Source organism: Phasianus colchicus, chromosome 2 (assembly GCF_987193195.1).
Source record: "Phasianus colchicus chromosome 2, bPhaCol1.hap1.1, whole genome shotgun sequence".
Lineage (NCBI taxonomy): Eukaryota > Metazoa > Chordata > Aves > Galliformes > Phasianidae > Phasianus > Phasianus colchicus.
In genome coordinates, this window is record NC_143437.1 from 62,322,332 (window position 1) to 62,341,142 (window position 18,811).

At 35.8% G+C, this 18,811-nt stretch overlaps 1 protein-coding gene across 1 annotated transcript in view; it reads left to right on the top strand.

Moving 5' to 3' along the window:
• The window catches only part of MAN1A1 (mannosidase alpha class 1A member 1), a 136,386-nt gene that overhangs the window by 113,134 nt on the left and 4,441 nt on the right, over positions 1 to 18,811 (top strand). The window contains exons 8-11 of the mRNA XM_031610985.2: positions 607 to 722; positions 12,106 to 12,325; positions 13,121 to 13,293; positions 18,404 to 18,519. Coding sequence (XP_031466845.1) covers positions 607 to 722; positions 12,106 to 12,325; positions 13,121 to 13,293; positions 18,404 to 18,519 — 625 coding nt within the window. The remainder of the gene's footprint in view (positions 1 to 606; positions 723 to 12,105; positions 12,326 to 13,120; positions 13,294 to 18,403; positions 18,520 to 18,811) is intronic.

Consider the following 18,811-nt stretch of genomic DNA (forward strand, 5'->3'; position numbering starts at 1 on the left):
ATTACAGTGCTTGTAGTTCCATACTGTTTCGTGTAGTAAGCATAGGACAGAATAAAGCAACATGAGAGCAATAATCTTCCGTACATGTGACAAAGTCTTTTTTTCCTAAGAACCACTGCTGAGTCCTGACAACCAACTAGATATTGAAAAACATAATAGTATTTTTAAGCATAAAGAGAGAGAGACATTTTCATATATACCATAAAATAAATAATAAAATAAATCTGCCTCAGTAGTAGGGAACTAAATCATCTGGGCTTTTTTTACGATGTGTCTTAAATGACATATCATCTGATAAACAACAAACAAAAGCAATGCCTACATGGTAAGAGGGGAAAGTATTTCTTAAATTACACAGCGTTTTCTACTTTTTTTAAATATTTTTAAGATAAAACAAATGGGGTTAATACATTTTTGTATGAGATAGACTACTAAACATGAAGTAAATATTATACATATAAATTCTTATTTCTTTTCCATGAACTCCTGTGAAAAAGTCAGCAATGACACATCTTTAAATGCATTACTGCAATTACAAACTATAATTGTATTTCATTGTCTGTGCTAAAGATGGACTTGCTGTTAAACTTCTGTATTGCCTTTTAGATCATGTCTCCATTGGAGGGCTTGGGGATAGCTTTTATGAATATTTGCTGAAGGCATGGCTGATGTCAGACAAGACCGATGAAGAAGGCAAGAAAATGTATTATGACGCTGTTCAGGTAAATGAGAGATTTAAATCTTCCTTGCCATAATAATCTAATCTCTAATAGTCTTAACAATGTGAGAGATTTATGTGTTTGCCACCAAAGTGTGCTTTTTTAAAATGAATTAGTTTTTGGTTTTTTTTAAGACTCCATCAAATATAAATGGTAGAGGAATGCAGCTGCTGAAGGAAGTGGGGGGAGAGTCTTGAAGTATAGCAAATTTTCTTCAACTGAAAAATGATCATGAAGTATGCAACAGAAATGAATTTAGAAGTAGCTCTCAGGTAGAAGTTCAGTATTTCCCTGAATTTTCTCTATATAGACTCTTAATGGTTTTATTTTTTTTTTCCATATATTCAGAAGCTAATTCCTCTTTTGTGTTACAGCCCCATACTTCAGACACTACAGTATTTTGACTGTAGTCAAAATAGGGATCAGTGTATTATGGTAGATAATATTAACAGAAAAACAAATTTTATTACACAATGCCTTTTTGTTACAAGAAGCATACGTTTGCCAACCTCTGTGAAACAGGCAGTTATTCAAATTGGACACAGGAGAAAGTTCTCAAAAATCAGAATTGTTGATACTTTTTTTTTTAATGCTTTGTTTTATTTATGATCCTGCTAGTCTGCAATTTGCTTTGTTATTGATGGTATTTCCTTTAATATACTGTTTTTGAAGAAATAATATTTTTTTTGACACTGGATTGAAACTTGTGAAGCATTACATTTAAATCCATATTTACAGGCTTCCCTTGCAGTCTGGGCAAATGACCCATTTTCTCTGTTCTTTGCTTTCATTTCTATAAAAAAGAGGATAATATTACTTCTTTTTTCCCATCCTTTCATCTGTTTTGACTGTAAGCTCTCTAGGTCTGGGACTTTTATCTCTTATTAACTGTATGTATGTACAGTGCCTCAGCAGACAAGACTTCAAGATGCCAAGTAATATCTGCTTATTCTTTCATACATCTGGAAATGCAGTCCTTAGAGAAGAGACATAAGTCTCTCTTTACTTCCCACACAGCAAAAAGTGGTGGCATTAAAAAATACAGCCCTGACTCACTGGAAGTACTTTTTTCATTAGAGAGAAAAGTCATATGGTGATGATTTGAGGGAGGATGTGATCCCTGCTGGTAGTACATTTGACAACGGAGCATCCTCTGCTAAGAAAATCCTGCCTTTAATTTTGTAAGTGCAGATTTGGATGCGGTCAGCCTCATTTCCACTGATAACTGAGCAAAAGGTGGATTTTAAATTAGATTTCAGTATATTTGAAGTTATAGTATGAGAACAGTGATATTGTAATAGCTCAGCCATTAGGTTAGCAGCCAAAAAGCAAGAACAAAGTATCTGGGAATACAGTATCAATTCATCTTATTGTGAAAGGCATTTTGAACCACCTCAAAGTCTTCTTTCTCTGGTTTAACAATTTCTTTCTTTTAAATGCATTCTTACACAGGGTAAGTGCTAGTGTATAGATATGTGCAACAAAAAAAGGGGAATTGCTCTTCTGGAAGATGTTGCAGGCTGAATATTGCTAATGCAGTGATACTGTGCATTGTGCTCCCTGTCCCCTTAGGAATGCAGAGGAATGTTGCTGCCTGCTATCAATAGGGAAACAAGGGCAGCCACACACCTCCTTGGATGATACTCCTAAAGCCGTTGTCTGCCTTTCCCTGCTTCTGGCCCAGATTTCAGGTGGATGGTAAAGACTCAGGGGTCTGGATCACTCCTGAGCAAGGCACATGAGCGGGGCAGAGGCCTATATGTTCTTTCCTGGGCATTGGAGGAAAGTGCCAGAAATGGCCGCACAGCTCTTGCAGCCTGCTTGTCTGGCGATGTGTGTCTGTGTGGGTGTCTGAGCTGTGTTTGTATTCTCCACTTTCTGTAGTGCAGTACATCTGTATCAAAGCTGAAAGAGTACATGGATCATGTGGAGGAATGGCTTGATGTTGTAATGTAGCTTGTCCAGATAACAGCATCAGGGCTGCTGCAGTATGATAGAAATTGCAGACTGTTTGGGCACCACTGACATGTGAGGTTCTTTACCAGAGTGACTAGTCTATTTTGAAATCCATCCTGAAATTGGCTTTATTGCTATTGATCCTTTACTTACCTAAATTAGCTTTAATTTAAGTGTCAGCACAAACTGCAGTCTTTCATGACTAAGCCTCCGCATTTTGGGCATTCTGAGTCTGCGTCATATTTTCTCAGATTAATTTCCCTCAATGCTTTCAGCCTCTTATTAAGACGATACCAAAGGGAATGGCACACTTATTCCCAGCCGTTTGTTCCTGCATATTCCCACCAAGTTCTAAAAGTGTGACGCTAGGGCTTGATGCCTAATTCAATATCTCCTGCTATCCAGAAACCACACATGAAAATACACAATGAGATACCAAACTGTGCTTAAAAACTTTTTATTTGCCATGAGTGAGGTGTATATTTGGCTGATGCTAATTTGATAAAAGTTGATTTCTCATGGAAAAGGGACAGAGATATTGTTCTGAATACCAGAGCACAATCTGAATGTATTTATAAGGCCATAAGAGAGATTCATAAATGCTAGAATTTGCATAAAGTGTATGTATTTTTACCGTAAGTTATTTTTTTCTTTTGAAAAGTAATATGTTATTTTATATAATGTCCTTCACATAATTTAGGAAGGAAGAGATCTTCTTAAGCTAGTTTAAACAGAAAGCATGCAACATTTCCTACTGATAGAACATATTACCTACTTAGAGGATTTTACTGACCGTGGAACAAACTTTCAGTCTTTGCAAGCATTCAGGACACATTTCTCGCTTTTCAGCTAGCACAGTTGATCTCTGAAGGATAACTGATTAGGTTTAGTAAAATAATATGATAATTTAGAGCAAAAATGAACCTTCTGGATTCACTTTAGTCTAACAACAGCAAGTCACAAGCAACTGCATCAAATCGTCCTCTCTTGAATGCCAGCCCTCATTTTAAAAGAAAAAGTAATTTTCCCATTACTTTTATTCATATGTTGCCTCACACTCTTGACATTCTGATATCTGTTCCTAATTTTCATATTTTTTCCTGGTCATTGCCTCCAGCTTTCTATATCCTAAGTATTTCTTCTCTTTCTGGACACTGCCTTCATCTCCTTCCTAAGTGTATTTCTGAAGGAGCACCATATCTAAGGGCTCTAAAGGGAGAGGTACCTCAGCGCAGCAGAACTGTATAAAAGAAAGAGGAAACCCTTACCAGCAGCTCCCAAGCTAGTTCAGTTCAGCCAGCACTGGCCCCCTGGTATCAGAAAGGAAAGCAGTTGTGTTCTGCAGAAATGGTGGTGTACATTCATATTTACTAATTTATTTCACTGGATAACAACTGCTTAGAAGTAACACTGTGACATGGGAAGTAGTTATCTTCTGACAATGTGGAAATAGAAAATGATAGAAGTAGCTAAAACAAAGCCACACAGACTTCTTTCTCATTAAAGTGAGGGACCAAGCAATATGTTGTTAGCAAAATGAAACATGATATTGGCAGATAGGACCTTTTCATCTCCAGGGTTTCAAGAGGGCATATTTAGCTGTGGTGACAGGCTGGTGGCTGCTCTGGGTTGATTGCAGTTTCCACTCAGTCACTTAAAGTGATTTGCTTTGCTATTACAGTGATCCTAAAAACTACATAACTGATATGGACAATGATAGAACTGCAACAACTCAGAATAATTTTTCATGCTAAGTAAAGCCAAAAGTACATTAATGAATTGGACATTCACTATTTTAGCACTTCTTGGCACTCAAGAAAATGGGATAAATCTGCATCAGCAGACAACATGGCTCAACAGGAGCTGATCTTCCCAGTGAAGCACTTAGGGCTGTGGACTCATTTTAGGGAGGGATTCATTTTGTCTATGACTTAAGTGTATAGAATGAATAAATGTGTGGTTTATTTACATAGTTTGTCAGATGTTCTGTTAAAAATATTTATCATACTGCTGCACTAGTGTTCTGTGTGTAGTGATACTAAAGCTGCATTATGCAGAAACACAAGATTCGTTATGCTTACAGGACAAGAACATCCAGAGGACTTGATGCTTCTTTTCTTTTCCAAACTAGACTTCCTCTACCGTCAGAAGTATGGGAGGAGTTTTGAGACTGTAAAAGAAAGCAAAGCTTCTAAAGCCTAAAAAAAGGCTTCTGCAGATTTTTATGTTAATGATTTACTTAGAACTATGCAATCTCTATGTTTTGGACTATACAAAGTACTTTGTTTGTTTGCTTGCTTGTATATGGACTATCATGAGAGGCAGCAAGCTATACAGTTGTTGGAGCTCTTGAAGGAGGATTTTAACCAGAAAAGTCTTGCAAGAGAAATTGTCCCCATTTTGCCTGGGGCTTTGCTCTTGTCATCAGAAAGTCCTGTCATGTCTGAGCAGCTGTATCCTTAATACTTGCACTGTTTTTCTTTCCTTCCCAAAGGCTAATATAGTGAAAAAGCTTGCCAGGAGGGGCAGGTATTTATTCTAGAACATTCAGAAAATAGATAATATAAATTTCTGGGAGAGACTTGGAGTCTTGCTTTGATTCATGATATTCTGTTTATACTGTTCGAAGAATGTGAATAAATCTTGCCTTCTGGTAGCAGACATCATTAAGTACTTTTAGTGCAAGAGCATTGGTGCTCTTGGAGACGCTAATAGGCCTTTCCAGACAAAAATACATAAGTAGATTTTCGGGCAAGAGTAAATTATCAGCCTTACTCTAGAACTTAATCATCTTTTAGAGATCAGATAGATAGGTATCATAGCAGTTAAATGCTTGCCAACTTTTCCATTTTGAAAATGTAGGTATCCCCATTACTTCATTCGTATTTCATTTTGTGAGCTTGTCTTTGTAGCATGTCAAGTCCAAAAGCAGTAAGTGCTTTACGGTTTTTCTTATGTCAAAATGTTTCTTACGTATGGTCTTTAAACAAATGGAAGTTCTTCTGTATTCAGATTTTGGTTTTCATCTTTGAAAAGGAGAGTTCAGAAAGCAGTTGGAATCTCAAGCAGAAACCATACCACTTTTCTTTGGCTGAATCATTTGAATAACAGTAGCAAAGGCTCAAACTTCCTATTTTATGCTAGCTTCTCTGTCAGTATGCTTTCACATGACTCATGTGTCTTGTAATACTTACATAAGTTCAATACAAAATTTAAATTTAGGAAAAAACTTGTGCAATGTGTTTTCTACCATCTTCAAAATGGCAATAATAATGGAATAATGGAAATTTCAAACTTTTCTCATTGGAATGAGAAATAAACTCGTTGGAATTTTGGACAAATTATACATTGTATGAATTGTGAAGACTGGTGAAGAAAAAAGTACCTATTGCATTAGATCAACTCAATCAGAGAAGATGATGAAAGAAACTCAAAGTCAGTAAAACAGGCATGTGACATACAAATTCAAAGTATGTGAAACCACAGTAATCCTGACCTGCCTGCTTTGTGCTGGTTCAAAGCAATAAATTGTTCTCATACAGGCCATAAATACTAAAATAAAAAGCAAAAAAAATTGCCACTTTTGAATTCTTAGAAATATCATACTGTAGAATTCTCTTTCATGCTCATCGTTGCTTCAAATTGTCAAAACACTGTTTAAGAAGATCCCTAGGGGAAGAAAAATGTATTAAAAGTGTGGACTGAGATAATTTATTGTGCTTTATTATAAAGAAGCATACAGAGTTGTAATTATCCCCAAGGCAAACATCATAATCCCTGGAAGTTGAGAACAAAGATGATATTTTTGAAGTTTCAAATTTATTACTGAAGGGAAATGGATAACTCTGGCTTGCAAGAAAGTTTTATCTCCAGCTACAGTGACATCTTGAGGTAGGAAAGGAAATGTCTGGGTTTTGTTCTTTAAATAGATGTAGTTGCTGAAACTCATTAATCATAATGAAGCTGTTTTTGTAAAAGGAAAGTTAAAATATACACATGCTTGAAGAACTAGAGTGTAAGTTTTCACTGTATTTTGTGGTTTATCATTTGTCATTTCTTCTCCTTATGCAGAGTTAACTTTTTTGTATTGTGTGTTTATTTTGAATTTTGCGACTTCCTTAGGTACAGGACATTTTTACTGAGAAGCCTACATCTGTGCCTACACTTATTTTCCTTGGTGACATAATCCACCATGAGAACACCCTCTACTAACAATAAGCTAGTTGATATTTTTTCCTTTCTTAATTCATTTGAACACTGAGATTACTTATATTCTGTATCGTCCATTTTGCTCTATAAGCAATCCAGTTTATGTTCTAAACAACTCAAAGGGTAAATGAAGGACTTCTCTCAATCACAAGAGGAAGAGGTGAGGAAAAGACCGTGTGTAAACTGTGTTTTGTCCCTTGCAATCCCTGGAGGTTAGGAAAGCTGACAGACGAGCATCAGAGAATCCTGTTTTCTTGAATCACAAATAGTGCTGGAGACCCCAGGGAGGGCACCAACATATTGAAGAACTGTGTGGGTGAAAATGGAAATGGGTAACTAAGAAACAGATAGGTAGAGGCATGATTTTATCATGTAAACTGATGAGAAAGATGCCAGAAGTACTACAAGGTGCACTCGAGTCACAATACAAAATGTAGAAGGGACTATTAGTGTTTCTAAGTGAATTTTCAAGCATTTTTACAGTTATTGTATTGGAGAGAGAATTTCCCACAAGATGGGGGAAAAAAGATAATTTTGGATGCCCCATCCATAGAGGTGTTCAAGGCCAGATTGGCTGGGGCTCTGGACAAAGCCTGGTCTAGTATTAAATGGGGAGGTCGGTGGCCCTGCATGTGGCAGGGGGGTTGGAAATTCATCATCCTTGAGGTCCCTTCCATCCCTGTCCATTCTGTGTGATCCTTGAGGTCCCTCCCAACCCTGGTCATTCTGTGATTCTGTAATTTAGCTAAAAGCTTAATTGCAGTGAGGTCTGAAAGCAGAGCATTGCATAAAAGCATACAAACACAAAAAATTTCCAGGAACTGAATCAGTCATAAGAGGTAGGCTGGTTAAAGGAGCTTAGAGGCATACTCCAAACCACATATCATACAGCCCTTACATGAAGTGAATTTATTTGTTTTAATAGCTGGCAAGCATTTATTTTTCTTTAGTCTTCTTTCCTTCCTTTCTTTTTTTGTCAAGTATAGTCTGAAGTCAGATTATCTACATCTTTTTTTTTCCAGTCACTGGCAGGTAACACCCTCTCTTGATCCCTTTGAGAGCAAGCATTTGCAGCCACTTTTTCCTTGCAACCTTTTGTGTTGCACGGGGTTTCTGCATTACCTTGATACAAAGAAAAAAAAATAATTCTAATTGATTTGCAGAAACACGTTCTGTAAATTTCATGTAACTGTTTTCCATTTGCTTAAAAGGAAATCCGTGCTGGCTCCTAATAATTAGCCATCAGTAATGTGTTATCAGCTAATAAAAGATCACATTCTTCTAGCCTTTTGGATTTTTTGCGGATGTTGTCTATTGGTTTGTGTTGAGTATATTCATTGCAGTAAAATTAAATAATAGTCTCTATAGTGAAAATATGACACAACCTTATTCACAAGTACTGAAACTCAGCAGGGGTTATTTGCAGACAGGCTTTAAGTTATACTAGAGCTGTGCTTAAAATAAATGTGTGCCTTTTTGAAATGTGTAGATAATTACGTCAAAACAAAAGTAAATTGATTGTGAGTATGAAATTGAAAATTAATTCTGCCAAATAGAAATTTTCACTTGGGTGGATCCTTATCAAATTGCTACCTAATCTTCTTTTATAATGATTTGTTTTAACAACTTCAGTTCCTCGCCAGAACTTCACCCACAGCACTGCAGATAGCAATCAGCATTTTGCTATGAGCTCATAAGCCCAAGCTTTTCATCCTATTCCTCAAGTTCAGGCACTTGTTATATTTTCGTTTAAACTGATAGTATTTCTTCCTCATCCTACTACTTTCTTAACTTTGTCTTCAGATTTTTTTTACCCTTAAACACTTGTCTGTTCATTCCAACCAGCATTTTAACCTTGTTCTCTGGACATGAAGCTTATTTAAAAAACAAAAATCTTTGTTCAGTCTGTCCTGATTGCACTTAAAAGCTGTGTGAAATTCTCTCAGAAAAAAAAAAAAAGTTTTATGTTCTGTTTAAAAAGTGCTCACTGATTTAAACTGTAAAAGTATTAAAATATTTGAATTGAACTCTTTAAAAATTCCAGTGGATGCATATTGAATGGCTGTGGTACACATATTCAGAATATAGATTCTGAACTGATAATTGAAAGATTAGTGATTTTTTTTATTATTTACCTTGAAAGTACTGTAATACGTTAATGCATTATAAAAATACTACATTGTTCCAGAAGTAATGCTTTATCAATATTTCAAAGTAAATTCTGAAATCCAACTGTAGTTAAGCTGGATTTGTGGGGAAAAGGGAGGCATTACCATACATCTTGAAGTAAATACTGTCACCTATACAGTTTATAATTTCAGAGAACACATTAATTGATAGTTATGTTGGGAATTTTCATTTACATGTTGTACTCATGTGGGCTGTAGATTTATTAATATATAACTTTTGAGGCTTTTTAGATGCGCTGATCTTTCATAATGCTAAATATTTTTTACTATTAAGTTCTTTGAGCACCTCAAGTACTGTGTTCAGTTTTGGGCCCCTCACTACAAGAAAGACATTGAGGCCCTGAAGCGAGTCCAGAGAAGGGCAACGAAAATGGTGAGGGATCTGGAGCACAAATCTTATGAGGAGCAGCTGAGGGAGCCACTCTTGAGTTCAGGCTCTGCAATTATACTGAGAATAACAAGGCAATTTGAGAGTCCATAATATATAAGACAACTGCATAATGAAAATAACTTCAAATAAAATGCTTACATAGTGAAGATAATTATAAATAAATATAAGTACTAGTTCTTAATAGGGCTCATTAATAAAATCAGTATAATATATAATGTTCTCTCCAAAGGATGAACAATTTGGAAATTATTTATATTTTGCAACATTTTAATATCAATTAGCATCAGGTTATTTTTTAATGCCAGCTTCTGAAATTGATTTTAAAATTTCTCCAATGGATGTTATCTTTTTCAGTTTGACATTTTATCCAGAGGCCCAAAAAAAAAAAAAAAAAAGAGGAGAACAAAAAAAAAAAACACTGAAAGGCTTACTGGTATATCAAAATCCATTTTCATACTAAAATAATAAAGTCTGGTGTGGTTCTAGTATTTCTGAATGTGTATGACCACTGTTATTTCTGTCAGGTACGGTAATGCTTCAGTTTGTCTTTCATTAAAAAAAAAAAAAAAAGGCAATATAAGTAAATTTATTTATCAATCAAATTTTAATTTGTTTGTTTTTGTAATAAATTCTTAATCGACCGTTAAGTGACCAACTGCGCTATCAGGCATTAACAGAAGTGTTGATTTGATGAGATGGAGATACCCTGCTGGAAGGTCTAATGAAGCGTCACTAAATTAAAACTTTTTCATTTCTGAACTTGATTTTAGATTACTTATCCTTGAGAATGCCTCAGTCGTCTGAAAGCTATTTCCCACAAAACTGTTGCATGTTCTAGCAATAAGATATCCTATTGGAGTACACAAACTTTTATAAAAATGTGATCAGCACACTGAAAGATACTGGAAGTTTTCCAATAATTTCTACCGTCTCATAAATTTCACCTGTTTACGCAGCAGTACATTTTGTAGCAGGTTCTATGAACTCTGTTCTATCAGTTCTTTAATTATACATTAAAGTACTTCATACCCAATGAGCTAACTAAAAAAAATATGTTTCAAAGAACATTATTTTAAAAAGCTGTACCTAGGTATTCCACTACTAGTTTTCCAACATGACGGAAAAGCTTTTTGATAATGCACTTGGAACACATGTCCACTGTTAGCTTCACATCACCTTAACCCCTGTAATTCTTTCATCTTCCACATTGGAGTATGTTGTTTGGATGCTTAAGAAATACATTTCTCATCCCTTCCCCCTTTGTGCTAAATTCCTCTTTCTACAGGTTGATTTACACAGGATTTGTTTAAAATACAGAAAACTTCATTATTTACTGATGCTTTAAAATTTGTATATTTTCACTTGGCATCCAATGCTAAAAGTATATATAATCCATGAGGAAACAAAAGGACTTGTCTTTCTAAGACAATAGTGGGCTAGTGGAAAACAAACTATATCATTTGATGTGACAGTCTTGCTCCCCCCTTCCCTCCCCCCCCCCCCCCCCCAAAAGAGCTACATAGTAAGTAAAACTTGTAGAATTATTCTGCTGATGCTTATAAAACAACCTTTACAGATGTTTAAATGGGAAGAAATAAGTATAATCAATACCTTCTCATTATTACACATTGTTTTTAATCCTGGCTTTTTTTTATTAACAGTTCTCTTTAGTGATGCTTTATTAATTTTCTTTCTCTTGTACAATGCACTCTCGGTACTGTTTCTGGATCTCATGATTTCAATAGAATAAACCAGAACACTGGTGGTTAAACTGAATGTGTGATAGAGATATTAATTTCTTCTCCACTACCCTTTAAAGGCAATAACCTAATTTCTCTGTGTGTTTCTAATTAATGTGCTCCCCTGCATCACTACCATTGTCTTAATTATGTTCCTCTGAAAACATATGGGTATTTTTCTGGATTTGGTAATCAGTGACCAGACAATTGCTATGAGCACCCACTTCTGATTCTTTCCCAGAGATGTGTTTCTTCTTCTGCTTAGTTTGTTTTCTGTTTTTTGTTTTTTGTTTTCCTAGAAGTCTCAGAGCCTCTGCTTTTGATTATGGAGGAATTCAATCTTGGGGGGAAATTCATTGATCTTGGTTGGGAGTGCCATATAGTCCCAAAAGCCCAGCATCATTTAGTACACTGACTCAGATGTTATAAATATGAATTTAGACCTGCATATAATACACATGAATTTATATCAATAAACGAATTCGTTCTCAGAGTTCATTTTGGAAATATGGAAGCTAAAGTAATTGCTAATCACCATTAAAAATGAAATTATCTGAAAGTGTTCAAATTAGGAAAGAGAAGAAAAATATTAAAATGCTATTTTATTTTTTAGGCCTTTTGTATAAGATATACCATGTAAATTGCTGAAAGTTGTAGCAGTATTAATCATCACTATCAGGTGTATTCTAATCTATGTTGATTTAGCTACACTTTGAATTGGTGCCAGCTCATCCATTTTACCTATAAGCAAAGGCAACACAGAGAAAAAAACAACTGACATATAAAACAGTCTTAAGGTCTCTCTGCTATCTGTCTTGGTCTTTCATGCTTTACCAAGTGGTAACTTTTGATGATTAATAATAATAATAATAATAATAATAATAAATAATGTGCTTCCATAGGCCATAGAGACCCACCTCATTCGAAAATCAAGTAGTGGACTGACATACATTGCTGAGTGGAAGGGTGGACTGCTGGAACACAAGATGGGACATCTGACTTGTTTTGCTGGAGGCATGTTTGCTCTAGGAGCAGATGGAGCACCTAGTGACAAGACAGGCCATCACATTGAGCTTGGTGCTGAAATTGCTAGAACTTGCCACGAATCCTATGATCGCACAAGTAAGTACAGTATCAGATAGTTTGGTTTTATGAAGGCAGCCATCAGTGTTTCATCAGTATTCACAGTGGTGAATAAAAGTTGAATCATAGCAAAAACTCTTCTTCCTTTCTCTGATAAAATGCTGCTTTGATTCAGAAGTGTCTTTAAGAATGGCTGCTTTGTTTCATAAATAATTTCTGTACATCTGAATTATAGCTACTCACTGTAGTAACTAACATTACAGCTTTTTTTTCCATGTTGCCAATTTCTTCATAGCCAGATATAAGTAAAGGAGGGGATCTGTTCATTTATGCATCACAAATTATGCTTTACGTGCAAAAAAAAATATTTTATTCTCAATTCTATTGGTACAATACTGCAAACAAAGAATTGCACAAAGAAAGTGAATCTCTGTGCAGGAAATTTCTTTGGATTCTTTCATCTTATAAAAATAACCCTGGCAGCATTTCAGATCCTAGAGTGTATTATCAAGTTTAACAGAGAAAAGTGAATGTCCTCATCTTTTAAGGAAAACCTAATATGTTGCTAATTATATAAAATTGCTCAGAATGCAAATGTTAACATCGCTGTTCAGACTGGAACTGCTGTTTAAGGCATTGATAAAAAATAGCTCTCGAGCACTGTGAATTATTTGCAAAATATTAGAAAAAGAAGCTGTTGTAGTATCTGTCAAAAATTATATACATTTTAAGTAGCATTGTGTGGTATGAAACGATAGTTAATTTGGCAGGTTACATGATTGATTTGAAACCTTTTAATGCCTTTACTTCAGCATATGTTTTTATATTGGGTAGGTATGAAACTGGGGCCAGAAGCGTTCAGATTTGATGGTGGAGTTGAGGCCATTGCTACAAGACAAAATGAAAAATACTACATCCTACGGCCTGAAGTCATAGAGACCTACATGTACATGTGGCGGCTTACTCATGACCCAAAGTACAGGCAGTGGGCATGGGAAGCTGTAGAGGTAATTTCTAAAGGATTCTTTTCTTACTAAATTCTAGTATCTTGTTATGTGAGCTATTGAACAAAATCTGGATTTTGCTTAGCAGTTGAAGAGTAAGTAATCATTTTAAATCAGTAATATCAACTCACATTTCCAGAGATTTACTACATGAAATAAGATGATTTTGATTGATTCATCATCTCCTGTTGGTATCGTATACTTGAAAAATATCTTGTGATTTTTCTTTATTAAATATTTCCCTGAACAAGGTCATATTTGAATGTTTTGCTCAAGATGCTGAGTATTGCTGCATGTGAATGGAAAGTGAAAATATGATGTATTTGAGCCTTGGACATGGAAATAAGTTCTATGAAGTGTATTTTCTATAGTATAGGGATGGGATCAGGAAAGCCAAGAAAACCAAGGTGCAGATAGAATTGAACTTGGTGAAGGACATGAAAAACAACAAGAAGAGACTCTTTAGATACATTGGGCAGAAAAGGCAGGCAAAGGAGAGTGTATCCCATCTGAGAAATGTGAAGTGAGAGCTGGCCTCTTCAGACATGGAGAAGGCTGAGGTAGTCAAGGAGTTCTTTGCCTTGAGGGAACAGGAGGGGAATCTTTGAAAGGGTGAGTGACAGCAGGACAAGGGGAAATGGTTTTAAGCTGAGGGAAGGGAGATTTAGGTTGGACATCAGGGGGAAATTCTTTACGGAGAGAGTGGTGAGGTTCTGGAACAGGCTCCCCAGGGAGGTTGTGGATGCCCCGTCCCTGGAGGTGTTCAAAGCCAGATTGGATGGGGCCCTGGGCAGTCTGGTCTAGCATTAGGTGGAATGGTTGGTGGCCCTGTGTGTGGCAGGGGGGTTGGAGATTCATGATCCTTGATGTCCCTTCCAACCCTGGCAATTCTGTGATTCTGTGATTGTTCTTCATGGCCAGTCAGGTTTCTCATGCCTTTTGTGTTCTTTAATCAGTCTTACTGTTGGACATGAATACCGTTGGATTTACCTTGCTTTGTCCTCCAGGCATGGGCTTATATTATCCTTCCAGAGTTCACTTATTTTCTCCTCACATTGATGTTGCACTTCTTAAAGTCTCTGCCTATCACTCTTTGTCTGAGATTTTTAAGTAGACTGAGACCTTATGAGAAGATTAAGGAGGCTAAAGAATGTTAATTTTGTGGCTCTGTATTCTAAAGAAAAACACAAAGAAAGAAATCAAAACTCTCTGCAGTGATTTCTTATCAGTGACCCCTCAGTCCTTTGCACAGCTATTGCCTTCTGGGATTTTAAAACTATTCTGCTTGTCAGTTTATCCAACACATCTTTTTTCTAGGAATGTATGATTGTAACTCTTCAGAATGGCCTTCTAGTAGACGTGGAAGTTTGCTCTACAGTCAGGGAAGAACACATTGACTTGTTGCACAATTGCCTGTCCCTGTGAGACCCTACTAGAGAGCTATTACTGCATTACAATTCCATGTACCTGGCTGCAACGTGACATCTGCAGCTACCTGGCTCCCCATACAGCAACAAAAATCTGTAATTGTACTCCGTATTCACTCTCTGAGATAGTGAATGTATCTCAAATTTGTGCAAAAAGAGCATTTCAATTTTGGTTATTACATACTCTTGAGGAATAAAATTTGTGATAAAATCTGCTTTCCATAGTGAAACTATATTAATTTCCAACTCTTTATTTCTTGCATATTCTGTGCAATTCTATATCTGCTGTCAACACTCTATTTAGCTAGGTAGAGTGTAGTTATTTAGGACAATGTGTTTACTGTCTTCAGGTGTTAGCTGTATATGTCTTTAAATGATATGTTGCTGACTTACTGATTCCAAATCTCTCCTTTTTTTTTTTTTTTCCCCAAAAGCCTCTACTATAGAGTGCTGTTCCCATACTTTCTTCTTTCCTAACACCATCCATATGCATACATTTTCATACTGGACTCTTCCCAGACAAATTATAATTGAAATGTTTAAAATCACTGTTTATGGAAGTCATCCCACTAGGCTTCAGCAGTGCCAAGTGTACAGTGTTCCTTCTCCAGCTGCTTTTCCTGACTCATTGTTGCTGCCCACACTGTTAATATTGTTATAAACAATTAAAATGTTTTCCTTATTATTATTCTTTACCCTGATTCAGTTTGTTTGTGTTTATTTCAAGTTTGTATACTTATTTACCTTCTTATTGCTCTCCCTATGTTCCTTGTTTAACATTCTTGTGGCCACTTTAGTATAGCTCTAAAGTAATGGTTTAGAGCCCATCTGTGGCAAATGCAGCTGGTCTCATTCTGTACAGGCCCATCTTCCATTGTTTTAATGTACAGCTGCGTGTTTCACAAAAACAGATCTTGCAGAAGCTATACAGTTAGCTGTAGGTTTAAAATATTTTCTTTTTTCTCCTTTGATGTTTCTAGCTCATACAGCTCCACTTCATGCTGGTTTTTTTTTTGTTGTTGTTGTTGTTTCAGCTTTTGTTTTGTTTTGTCATGATAGCTTACCACAACTACTTCACAAGTCCATAGAATTACCAAGATTAGTAGTCTGAAAATGCTGAGTTTTAGGTATTTCATGTCCATTTTCAACTCCTGACACTGACAGTAATAATTCATGTTTGTTTTCTAGTCCCCATGTAGTAAGAGGCAGCACCTGTGCCATGATCATGAACTGTTAAACTCTCCAACACAGAACACATCTATTATTTCATTCTCTAGCTTTCATAGTCTGAAAAAAACACTCTTGTATCTCCTTTTTTTTTTTTTTTTTTTTTTGTACTCTGGAGGCTTGCTTTTCTGCCTCAGTTTGTCCAAGATCAATCTGTATGTACTTCAGTTTCTGAAGAAAATGCAGCGATGACCAACAGCAAAATCCACTTCTACTGAGTCAGAAAGATTTCATCAGCTTAGCTCACGAATGTCTCCCTTTCTGCATTATAATTATGGCACGTTTTGAATTCATAGCACTTCCTTTGTTTTTTTCTTTTATGAGACTTTGAGACTGACAGCTGGTTCTCACTTTATTTATATTTCCCATTACTAGCATAACTGATCTTAGCCACTCTCATTTTCCAAGGTCTACTAATTTAAAATGTGTTAAGTCAATTCTCCTCACCTACCACTGATGCACAGTAAGTATGAATGTCACTGTGTTCTGAAATGGAAGGCACAGGCACAAAAGGACATTCCTGCCAGATAAAGAGTGATTACAACAAATATATTTTTTGTGGTACTAATACCAGATGTTAACATTTTTTTCCCATTAGTGTAGTGCAAAGTAGTTTTCAGGGGTAAGATGATACACATTTGCACAAAGCAGATACCACCAAAGGGCTAAAATGTTGCAAGTTAATCTCTTATTTTTTGTCACAGCAGTGTATTCAGTTGTGTATATGGTATCTCTCTACAGTTAATTCTGGTGATCCTCATGAGGAAAGCTCTAACTACATGTTAGAGCATATAAACCTAAAAAAGCAATTTGTTTTATTTTGCTTCACCCTGATTAGAATGCAGATGTTTTTTTGAGTACTAGCTTTATCCTTCAAGTTCTCCTTCTGCTGTGCCTCAGAAAACATAATCTTGTGTTTGACATTGAAAATCCAGGCACAGATTCAGCATTTTGAATTCACTGCAGGTTCAAGTAGATGAGAGAAAAGAAATACCAGCCAGGGGAAATTACTTGTTTAAACTTAAGTATATTTGTCACTTAGTAAAACTGTCCAGGAAAATTAAAGAACCTAAACACACAGAGAGAAGAAAAATAGGCCTGTTATATTTTAAAGGATCTCTTCTGGAGAAAAATGTCTTTTAAATGTACAATAGGCAGCTTACTCTCAGTGAAAGCTATAGAGAGCCTGATGTGCAAGCTAAATATATGCAGATAACTAACCATACCTCCAGCATCAAGGAAATATAGGATATCTACTCACAGCAAGACACAGATCTTGAACAGCTTTTAGAGCAGGTGGAGGTGATAGATACTTCAGTAATCATTAGTGACGTTTAGTCCTATCTTTCATCAGAAAACACTTATTCTGCCTGCTTGCCTGCTTTCAGGTGTATCTTCTGCCTTTTCATTAGTTTCTGCTATATGTGGTTTGAAATACAGAATAGAATTTTCAGAAAGAAAATATATACATCTCATAGTCACTTCAGTGATATTTTTAATAACTTCAGAAATGGAGTAACTAGTTGCCTAATGGGATTAGAGCCTTTCATCTCCTTCTCTGGGTTTTGATGAAGCTCCAGGTATTTCTGCTTGAATGTTGTTACTCCCATGCCTATTTCCACAGTGAGCACTATGTTGCAGACGAGGGTGGTCCTGAATAGACAGTTTACTGTCATTTTCCTTGTGAGAAATTATTTAGAGGTAAAGACCATTTGGATTTGTTTTTGAATAATGAGTCGTTAAATTAAATCATTGTAGGTTCTCTCCAGGATATTTACATTGTCTAGTCTCATAGCTTTCTGTCTAACAAGAAACAAAGATTTTTTCAGAAAGGTTATAGGACCTAATGCAGAAAGAAATACAGTCACAGCCCAATATCAGATGTTTCCCTATCAAAAATGAAATAATTGAAAAAAACAAAAAAACACCCTTAAGAACTTACACAAGAAATGGACAGTTGGCTTCCCCTTTCCAAAACTAAGGAAAAGAAAGGCAAAGAAAAGACTGATCTTAATCATAGCATTCAATTCAATCACAGTAAGTTGTAAGCAGTAAAACATGACCAGGAAAGGTGTCTGACAGGATTTCTGAATGCTGTACAGACAAGCCTATGACAGAGAAGGCACACTATCAAAAATAGAAAAAAGAAAACAATGAATAGTGCGTATATCTTTACACTGATACACCAGTATACATTTCCCTCTGAAAACTGGCTTGTATTCACTTCTTTTATGAATTTACCATTTTGATTCTCTTCTTTAATGTAAAACTACATGTGTGTTTTAAAGAGATTTCTGTCCGGAGCTCTATCTAGTTTTAGCTCTTGATCAAATAAAAATTGTCAGAAACTCCTGGTAGTTACAATGTTATTTTCAAACAATCAAAATGTGACAGATTATTCATATTATTAAACATCTTGTCTTTTTTTCTTCTTTTTTTTTCCCCTCACCTATCTTTAGGCACTGGAAAAACACTGCAGAGTAGATGGTGGCTATTCTGGCCTTAGAGATGTTTATAGTAATCATGAAAGCCATGATGATGTGCAGCAAAGTTTCTTCCTTTCGGAGACACTCAAGTAAGTTAAGAAAGTTGCTTTCATTAATATCAAGTAGTTCTACATATCATCTCTACAGACAAGTATTTATCATTAGTACCCTTGACATTCATGTAACAAAATTTCACTGAAACATTAGAGCTTTTCTTAGGTAACAGGAAGCCAAATTGCCTTTTTTTCCCTCTTCTATATCAGTAAAGTAAATTCTATGACTTTTGAAAATTATCTTTACTTCTGTTTAAAGAAACTCGGTAGCATTTGGTGAGAAATTACATCTACAAGCATTGATAGGTTCTAGTTACATATGCCAACA